Source organism: Abrus precatorius, unplaced genomic scaffold, assembly GCF_003935025.1.
Source record: "Abrus precatorius isolate BTA unplaced genomic scaffold, Abrus_2018 Scaffold2, whole genome shotgun sequence".
Lineage (NCBI taxonomy): Eukaryota > Viridiplantae > Streptophyta > Magnoliopsida > Fabales > Fabaceae > Abrus > Abrus precatorius.
In genome coordinates, this window is record NW_020874362.1 from 30,431,788 (window position 1) to 30,443,050 (window position 11,263).

General features: G+C 29.0%; 1 protein-coding gene across 1 annotated transcript; it reads right to left on the minus strand.

The window, feature by feature from the left end:
• Positions 1–9,436: 9,436 nt before the first annotated feature.
• LOC113858279 (BOI-related E3 ubiquitin-protein ligase 1-like) lies at positions 9,437–10,993 on the minus strand. The gene is made up of 3 exons (XM_027490836.1): positions 10,663–10,993; positions 10,257–10,572; positions 9,437–10,146 (listed from the first exon to the last, which is right to left on the minus strand). The coding sequence occupies exons 1-3, from the start codon at positions 10,716–10,718 to the stop codon at positions 9,616–9,618; spliced, it is 903 nt and encodes a 300-aa protein (XP_027346637.1). The 5' UTR covers positions 10,719–10,993; the 3' UTR covers positions 9,437–9,615.
• Positions 10,994–11,263: the final 270 nt, after the last annotated feature.

Below are 11,263 nucleotides of genomic sequence, written 5' to 3' on the forward strand. Positions count from 1 at the left end.
TCTTTCTTTCCTTACTCTAAAACATGTTCCCTTCTGATGTGTTATAATGGCCAAATGAAAGGACAATATCACCCTCCATTCTTCCTTCTAATAACATTCAGGTTACATTAAAGAGACAGAAACAAATTGTTTGTTATTTATTTTTAAAAATAGTTTTTGCTTTTTAAAAGTAAAATAAAATAAAATTAATTTGCTAATTTAATTTTTGACCATGTTTAATTTCTATTTTAAAAATAATTTAAAAAACAAATAAAAATAAACAAGTTTTAATAATAATAAAATAGTTTATTTTCATCCAACTATTTAATTAGTATTATTATTTGTTTTCTTTTCAATGTTATGTTATTTTAACATTACAAAATAAGCTTTTTAAAGGTAACAATGTTAAGCTTTAGTAAATAGAGTGATAAAAATGTTAAAATTTTAAGCTTTTAACAACTAAATTCAATTATTCTAGGGGATTAAAGTAACAACTAAATTTTTTTATGGATGAAAATAAGTTTTATTGAAAACTAACAAGCTTAAAGTCACAATAATTTTATTTTCATGTTCACTTTTAATACTGTTTTTATAACATTTCTTTTTCAGATAAAAAAAACTTGAAAAAACACGTATTTCAATACACATTTGTCATTACTTTTAATTAAATATTATGAAAATGGAGTAAAAATATTGATGTATATATAACAACACTAAGATGGTAACGAATTAATTGGTTCAATAAATATATAAAAGAGCATATGTGATGGTAGGTTTTTTCTTGCAATACACTAAATTTATTTATAGTATAAATATTTATAGGTATGAGTTTTAGAAAGTTCGTTGATATGTTAACTTCTCATGCAATGACTTTCTTCACACTTTTATTTTTTATTTTCCTTTTTCAATAATAATTTAATTTTTTATTGAAAATAATTATTCATAGCGAAATTTTGATACAATTCATACTGAGTAAAATATATCATATGTCTAAACGTTTCTCTCTTATCTTTATTATCTTATTTTACTTCTCCTTTATTATCCATATTTCTCTGCTGCATTTCTTCTCATACTTTCAGGATTATTTTATTTAATTTAGTTTACTGTTAGTTTCTTATGTGTTGTTTTTGCTCATATTTCATTGATCCACCTACTTCTTTTGCATATTTGCAGTTTTTTCAAGTATTGATTTCGTAGCATGCCTTTGTGAACGGAAGGAGAAAAGTATTCTGACTTCATCCATTCTCCTAAAACTATCATAATATCTAGAAAATATAATCATATAATTTTGAAATGTTGAGCTGATATTGGATTAATGGATTCTCAGCTTTGTTTTTTAATGCTAGCATTGTTTGGTTTATTGGGTCCAGAATATGAAAAATTAAGACAAAATAAAGGCAAAGCCCAATGACAGGCCCATATTTGCAGTGCCTGAAAGTCCAGCCTATCTAGAACCCAGCTCAATTTATTGTTGAACCTTATAGTATAGTTTGGTGAGAGCTACAAGTTATATGCAAGATGATCAGAGTTTGAATTTTGAGTCTTGCAAATTCTCATATCCCCTTCCTCTCTTCCAATCCCCCTCGCAGATGTCCCAACAAAAACAAAATTGTTGCAACGTTATATTTCTTTTTTGTTTTGGTCAAATTGCAATGTTGTATACTATATTATCACAACACTTAAATGGTTGATATTGGATTCTACCATTTTTATTCTGCAATTTTGTTTATGCTATCATTGTTTGTTTTTGGGTCCAGAAAGTGAAAATTCATGAAAAAAAGTAGTAAAGACATTGCCCCTTTCGACCAAAAACAGTTATCTTTTTTCCAATGTTGTATACAATATATTCACAAGACTTTTGAATGGGCCTCAAATTAAAAGTTTGATACATAGTAAAGACATTGCCCCTTTTGACCACATATATATTGTTCTTAGAATTATTTCATCACAGATATGGATATTGTAAAAATTAAATCATATTGAATTTTAATACTCTTATAGTGAAAGCCTAATTTCCACAAAATATGACTAAATTTATACCAATATCTTAGTACAAAGTTGTATACAAAACTATCACCAATTATATTCACAAATTAGAAGGTGGAGTGTTAGACACTGTTCTCAAGGATTATTTTTGCCACAGATGAGGATTGTGAAATTTTCCCAATATCTAATGTGCTCGTATCAGTATCCCATGAAACAACTAATGAATTTAACTCTGTTAATTCAAAAATTTGATCTAGAAAAGAATACAGGAGAAGAATACGTCTGAGAAAAAGAGAGAAGGAGAGGAGCACAGAATCAACAGTGTATTGAGATTTAAATTATCACCGTTTATAGATAAGGTTAACCTAGGGAGCTTTACAAAAATTAATTTTGGATATGTTTAGATGCACTGTTTAGGTAAACATTTATTCGATATTTTTTTACACGAAAATTTATATCATAAAACTAATTGTAAACTTTATTAAAATAAATTAAAAATTTTATTTTAATATGTTTTGCTAAATATTTTATTAAAATAAAAAATCAATAAATTTATAACCTATTCTCATAGACTGCTAATAAACTTTTTAAAATACTCCTTTTCTAATTTTATATATTTTAGTCAAGTTAATTAAAGACAGTCAACTTACATAAACTTTTGAATAAGTTTATGGGACTTACTTAATTAAGGAAAAAATAAAAACACAAAAATAAATCTTTTTTTTTGTATAAATTAAAATAAACTTATATAGTTCAACTTTTCTTAAAAGTTCTCTTGTGCTACTTATTTGTAAATACTTATAAACTTGTCACGATTGAAATTTGTTTATAAGTTAAAAATAATTCACATATTTTTTTTTCTTTTCAGAAGTCGTTCATGTACTAGCCAGGGCAGGCAGAAGAAGGTTCTTGAAATTTGAGAGAGACCAAGGGAGAAAGATCAGCAAAATGATAAATTTCTGCCAAAAAAATAACGCAAGTAGAGACCACCAATCCAACTTCTGGTGCCCACAAAACCATTCTCTATGAACCTCTTTTGTAAGTATCCAGGGAACGTTGCTTATAAGGTCCTAAAGAATTCTGCTAACCTCTTTGAAAAGCAATATTTTGAAATGCACCCAACATTGATTGCACAACTCAAATGGCTAACCATACCATTCCCATTAAAGATCTTGTCACTTATTCGCATCTGAATGTGCCACAGTTGATGAAATATTGCAAGATCTCCGTGACCAGTATGAGTGGGATGCTAGTGCGGTGAATGTAGCAGATGGGTCAACCACATCACTTAAAGGGAATCAGCACTTTGTTCTGAATATCGTAGCTGTAAATTAAAGTGGAATTGATCCGCACCTCAAAAGCACGAGGGACAGGCAGAAAAGATGTAAAACTGTTACACCAATGTGTCACAAATGGGGGAAAGAATCCACTACATATATTCATCATGCATCAGCTTAAAAGGTTATCCATCTAACTTGCCTCTAGTAACTAGTCACCAATTTTTTGATCAAACGCTACCAAAGGAATTTAAGCTTAGGGGTCCACAACTTTCTTTCTACACAGTTGGTAACAAATATGCTATAAGAAAAATAAATTTTAGTATAAAATTTAAAGCTTAATTAGAAAAAAAAAGTCTATCATATTAAATTTAAATATCAACGAAATATCAGGACCATTAATGTGCCCTTCAGAATTCTCATGTGGACGAGTGGATGAGGCTGAGCCTAACCTAGGTCCTGTGAACATGGTTATTTTGACGAATATTAAGAATCCAACAAGCTTGGTGTGGAGAAATGAGTAATTAATATTGAACGTGTCCCTGTCCCAAGAGTCTTGAATGACTCGGGGGGTTAGGAGTTTGGACCAAAACCAACTTAGCAATGCACACGTTGAAAGAGGACTCGTGACCCTTAAAAATAAATAAATCATCCATGCCCAACTGCGATGAGGGCACAAAGCTTTAACAGCATACTTAAAAGGAACCTTAGACAAACTATCCCCCATTCCATTATCTACCATAAAGAAAGAGTCTCCACATATGCCTCTATGGAAAATTAAAACTTCACTTTGTGCACTGTTTACATTAACTTTATACATGTATACAGGATAGAATATTTTTATATTAATATAAATTTAAAAATTATTACATTCAATTTAAAATTTTTATTTAACTTATATTTAATTGATTATAATTTATTAATATATAAGTTAAATAAAAAATTTAAATAAAATTTTTTAAAGTTAAACTAGTGTGACAAAATTCTTTTTCATATACATATATAACAACTTATAAAAATAAAAATAAAATTTAAATAAATTAAAAATAATATATATATATATATCTTAATTTTATAAATTAAAAATAATTTAATTAATTTTATCTTTATATTTTTATCTTGTTTTATAAATTTTATTAAGGATTTTATTTAAATTAACTTTAATATTGTAGTCTCTAAAAGTGTAGATTAGTCTTTTGATCAAGAGAAAATTAACTAGTCAAATTTTTATTAATTTTTTTAATGTGATATACAATAAAACATATTTAAAATAAAATTTATTAAAAAATATATAATTATTAAATTTAATACATATGAAAAGATCAACACAAATTCATTGTTATTGTGACCCCAGTTATTTTTCTTGGGTGCATACCAGAGTATTTTTTATGCTCTAAGGTTGTAACTTGGTATGTAATATTCAAATGACCATTAACTCATTCTTAATTACTTTAATATATAAATTATAACTAGCCTTTTATGTAAGTGGAAGATCATCCAAATTTATAGAATAGAGAGCCGCGGTCAGGTTCTTGTAAAATGGTGGCAACTTGCTGCAAAAGGTGACGATTTTTTTTTAGAACTCTTTCTTTTGATTCCAAGAGAGTGGCGAGTAGTGTCTGTGGATTCGGGCATTTCAATCGCTGTTACTTTTCTCCTTTTATTATTTTGATTGGCGTGAAGAGAAATTTTGTACGGCACAGTGTTTGAGACTTTTTTTTATGTGATCCCTGTGCCTAGTATGGTGGTCTTTTTTCTTTATTCTTTATATGTGCGTGCATGTCTTTTTTTCCTATTATTTTTAACTTTTACTTTTATCTTAAACTCTTGGACAATAACAATATCATGGATCTTATAGATTTCTCTTTGCTTTTTTGTGTCATGTACTGTGATATGTCTGTAATTTAGCGGAGCGTTTTGCATTAAATGAACGTGGTTCTGAAGCCAAGCTACAATAATAGTAGGCCATAAAATTTTTTATCACACATGGTGGGACTCCTGAAATTCTGTCAGTCTCTGGTTTTCAAGCGTTGGATTCTGACGTGTCAGTTTCTACTTAGCACATGCTTCCCTTAATGCATAACAACACATGTACCATTACCCGCCTTGTATTGGGTTGGACACTGTCTACTTCTAATGCAGCACTTTCCAAACACCTAATTGAAAGCATCAAAGCATTTAATGAATTCTACCTCCATTATGGAGGTAAGGCATCATTCCAATTACCAAGGGTCCCACACAAAAAACATTTGTTAAATACTCCATTAAATAAGGTATATTTTAAACTGTGTCTTATGTCAATTTATGAAATAAAATATATACATTTAATATGAAGAAAGAAAATTCATTTGTGTAATATTACATCGGATAAAAATTTATATATATTTAATACGATTAATGCATTTATTATCTTTGTATTAAGATATAAAAGAGAAAGTGAAGCATATGAACAAGTGGTGTGGAGAATTTATAGTTAAGTGAATAGTGTGTGTTTTACTCCTTTGCTGAAATGTGGATTTTATTTAAAAAAAAACATGAAAGGGGTGGTAGACTGAAGAAAAATAATCAAAAGGCAAATGAACAGGAAAGCAGGAAAAAAGATAGGGGGAAGAGGATATATGACATTTCAATCATTCCATCCGAATTGAGAACAGAAGTACAGCTTAAACCATGCATACTTTTCTTTTCTTTTTAGCGACAGACAAGTCATCAGAGAAGATTGTGTATTGGGAAAAGATAAAAGATAAAGTTACAAAATACTGACAAAGAGGACTCTCTCTCTCTCTCTCCATTTCTGGTTTATCGATAAACATGTGGGTCACTGAACCCATGTTTAGCCAGCACTTTAATAGGAATACCATCAGTCATAAATGTTTTTTACAATTTTTTTTAATGTAAAACTGTAAAAACATCTAAAAATATTAATTTTAAATTATTTTTAATGTATATCTAAAATATATATATAAAATAATTAATATTTTTTTATTAAAAATGATATATTAAAATTACAATAAAATATTTATAATATTTTTCTATAATCTTTTTTTTACATTTAATCACTTAGACCATTAGTGTCTTTATAAGTATTTGTAGTATTATTTTTTAATTAAAATCTTATTTTAATAATATAAATAATACTAAATATCAATTTTTATTAAAATAAATTTCTAATTTTAATTTATAAACAATATTTAAAGTATAATGTATAAGTTTTTTAAATAAAAATGAGTCATAAGTAATCCTAATATTGCTTAATTAAGCTAAGTAAAAAACAATCACCTAACATAGAAAAAGATAAAATAATAGAAAATTTTTATTTAATTAATATTTATATTCATTCTAAATATCTTAATATCTGATATATCTTAATTTAATTTACACTCATCAAAAATATGAAACGGATCATAGGTAATTTAATATTTTGAATAAGTTAAATAATAAATAATAAATTTATAACACTGAAAAAAATATAAAATAACATAAATATTTTAGTTTAATTAATACTCGTGCCGCCTCTAAATATCTTAACAAAAACATATTATTTTAATCAAGACCTATAAGAGAAATATAAAATAAATTATAAATAGAAGTGTAAATAAATTAAGTTACTATTAAACTATTTTAGTTTAATTTATTAAATTTTTGGTTAGATTTATTTATTTAATTAAAATTTAAAGTTAGACTTAATTATTTAAAAGTTAAATTTAAATTTTATAAATTCAATATTAATAACCTATGCACGCATGTGCACACAAATATACATATTTAAATAATTGTTTTTATTTTTAATAATTATTAAAATTTATATTTTTTTATTATAATCATTATATGTGTATTATTTATTTAATTTTAATTTTTAAAGCAATTTAAACTTTAAATTTAGGTTTTTAAATAACTAAGTTAAGTTATTTTTTTAACATGTGAAACTTATACTTTAAATAATTAATTTGACTTAACTTATTTACACCCTAATTATAAATAATTTTAATATTCTTTAATAAAATAAGTAAGAAATAAAGATTAAAAAGATATTATAACAGAAATATCTTAATTTACTTAAGACTTATTCTCACTCATAATATGTTTAAAAAAATATCTTAAATTTAGTCAACACTGAAGAAAGAAAAATAAAAATGGCTCAAAAGTAATCTCAGCAGTATTTAGTAAACTAAGTAAAAAGCAATTATCTTTAAAAAAAATAATAACAAATATATTAATACTTGTGCTTATTCTAAATGGGTACAGGATATGTTTTTCATCTTATATAACACACATATAATTTTAGTCAATAATTTATACAACTTCAGTTTAACTTGTTAATAACTTGATGTTATATATTAATGATTTATTATCATAAATTCAAATAAATTAACAAAATATTGAAGTTTCCAAAACTATTCAATCCAAATCAAAATATTACTATGTAAATTAAAATATTATGAGACAGTAAAAGTGTGAAATTGCAAACCAAATTTTATTTTTTATAAACTTCTCATTTTAATTTTATAAAAAACATTTTAAAAAATATTTTAAACCTAACTTATTTCTAAAAATTAGTTCTGATGCATAAAATTTATAAGATTAAAATATTTATACAAATAACTTTATAAAACAACGTATATGATCTATATACAATCTAACATTCAAATGAAATAGACTCGAATCATGTTAAATCAAATTAAATTGTTAATAAATTTAGACTTAATTTATCCTAAAAAAATTAGTTTATAAAAATAAAAATAAAAATAAAAATTATCCTACCTTTGTAAGGAATATTGTTACTCTGGTACATAACAACGTGAAACATCTTCACAGCAAATTTGGGATGCGGATGAAAATTATTTACAACACACTACAAAGGTGCCTTGTGACTGAAATTTGGGTGGTATTGGCATTCACGAGTATTGCTCTGAACTGCAGAAACAGAAAATTTTCACTGTATACAAGGCAGCATTTGATTGGTGTTAATAAAGCAACTTTCACGTGGGACTTGCGAAACCAACGTTACATGGCAGAGCTTGTAAAATTGATTATCAATGTCCAAACAATAAAATTTATAATTTAAAATATTTTAAGCTATTTGTGTGGTGTTTGTTCATTTATTGTTTAATTTAATTAAAATTAAAATAATATAAAATGTCAAAAAATTTGATATCACAAAGACTGAAATACTAGAAGTGAAAAAAATACTATATCTTAAATACATAAGTATATTAATATAATTTTCACTCTATTTTTTAGTAACAAACTCATTTTATTGATATTAAAAGTTATACTTTGACATATCGTGTTTATGCTGTATCATATGAATGAGATAGGAGAATAAAGCTTAACATTATTGGGAAGGAGGTTGAAACAATACACAGATACTTTTTTAGGAGAATGGGGACAAAAACTGCTGAAATAAAAGGGTAAAAAAAAAATAGAAGCAAAGGAAGCATCCCCTAATGGTGCAGTGGTAGAAGAAACAAAATGATGCCTATTGGTTATTGGACATTGGAAACTTTATCTATCGTTGCCCGTGCTATGATGGCTTATTCAGAGTCGTCTTCGGTATGCAGCAACAAATAAGGACTTATCTCGGTCTCGATTTCACTTTTACTCTGTTTGCTTTCACTTTACGAGGATATAAGGTCCGTCCCAACTTTATAGACTTTTCCTCCCCATTCAAACAATATAATGAAAGCAAACAAAAGAACCCACTCATCACATTCATATCCGTTTCCGGAATTGATGCCTTCTTATGGCCATATGACCTATGACCTATTCTGCTCTGTGCCTTTTCTATTCACACTACACACTTCACACCCACCACCATCGCCCATCACAACAACTTTCCCAATAGCGCGATTCCTCTACCCTTTCCCTCTCAGCGATCCATTCACTCACAGGTTTACTGAGTGGGGGACACGCACCTCTTGCTTCCTTTTTTGTTTTTCCCTTCATTTCAAGTACTTATCATGAGAAAAGACAAACAATTTTTTACAAAATATTGTACCCCACTTTTTTTTTCTCTCTCTATAAAAACTCCTCGAGCATTTAATAAAAATATCAGTATTAATTAAAGCATTATGTCAATAAAACCCCCTTCCCATTCATTCCAATAAAATCGAATAGTTATTATTCTCACCAATCGATGCCAGATAATAAATAGTAAAAACTGATTAAAGTAACAAATACGACCAAATTATTAAAACATGCAAAAAGAAATATGAATCAGATTATAGGTAAAAAAAAAAAAAACAATTGTATCAACAAAAGAATTCTACATTCTAATTTTCTTTTCCTTACAGTGTCCTTCGGACCAGAAAAAGGAAAAAAAAACTGTATCTATTTTGGGGATGGTGTAAAATGAAATACAAAAGCTAAATTCCTAAGAGAAATTAACATGAACACTGGCATTGATGCCAGAGTGACAAAGAGGGCAATCCTGAACGGTGGACCCGCACATTGTACATAGACACAGATGCCTGCATGGCAACAACAGCACTATTGATTCTCTTACCCCACACTCACTGCACATCCTTCTTCCCACCACCGCATCGTTTCCCTTTCCACACACCTCTTCCTCACAGTGGTTGTTGCTCTCGCAACTCGATTCGGCGTCGTCCGCAGTGGCGGTGTTGTGGGGGTGGTCCTCGCTAACATGGGCAAGCACTTGTTCCAAGTTGCTGCGTAAGGAATTGGCCGTGGCCTCGTTGGTCTGTGCCAACTCCCTCCAAATCTGATTCTCCACGCAGAGACTCTTCACTCTTTCTTGAAGCACCCAATTCAGCTTCCCCATTCTCTGAATATCTTCGTCCTTTTCCTTCAGTTTCTTCGCCACTGCCTCTTGGATTGCTGTTACTAACATTCTTGATTGCCTCATTCTTTGCTCCTCTAACTCCATCCTCACCTTCTCCGTCTGTTAAAATATTAAAAGAAGTTATTATTAAATCCAAAATTACAATTTTTATGTTGGTTCTTTTTTTTTATTCTGAGATTAAAAAAGGGGGGGATAGATAGGAAAATTACATGTTGTGCAATGATGCGATCTATTTCGGATTGTTGGTTCTGGAAATGGAAGAGAAGCTCTTGGTCGATAAACGATGGTTGAGGAGAGATTTTGTTCTTCTGTGGAACTGGGAGAGCGTTTGATTCGGCGATGGAGTCTCTGGAACGCTTTCTGGGGACAGGGATGTGGTAGGTGAGGCCACTATCAGCTTTGTTGATGGAGTTTGGATCGCAGAGGGTGGATTGGTGAAAGGGTAAGAAGGATTCAGGCATTGTTGAAGGAACAGCAGGCATGGAACCATTGTAGAAGCTGTGATTGGTGGGTTTGATCATTTCTCTGGAAAAAGAAGGGGGAATCGATGTTAGAAATGTGAGAATGAAATGAAAGGAAAAGGGAGGGTTTGGTTTTGTTTTGTTTTGTTGTTACCTGTTGGTTAGTAACTGAGAAGGGAAGAGATTGATGTGCGGTGCCTCAACTGCCATGATGAGAGTTGGTTGGTTACTAGTTTCTACCCTTTGCAAGTGAGTTTGTTGGGTCCTCGCGGTTTTCTGTGTTTTCTTTTCTTGCGTTTGATGCAAATGCCAAGGGTTGAATGCTGGAGAAAAGGAATTCAGGGAGAGAATTAAAAGGGCATGCAATTGAGGTGGCGACTACTAGGGAGCCACAATGAACGAGTCCCGTTTATTTAAGGCTTTGGCTCTTGTGCTATTCTTAGAGAGAGAAAGTCAAAAGCGGTTTTTCTAGGCAGAGAAAAATCTAAGCGTTTATTTTATTAGAAGAAAACAACTGAATTATCATTAAATTAAATTCCCTTTCACTTTTTCATTTATTGCATAGACATGGTAATACATGTGGGAATCCTTTTTAACCTTTTCTTCCTTCACTCGTTTGGGAATTTGGGGCTTCACCCTTTATTTTTAAAATAAACAATTTAGGATAATGTTCTCGCGTCACTCTAAGGAGTCATGGCATGCACACAACACAATTATGTATCGTGGAATCGTATTATACAACTACTTTACGAAAC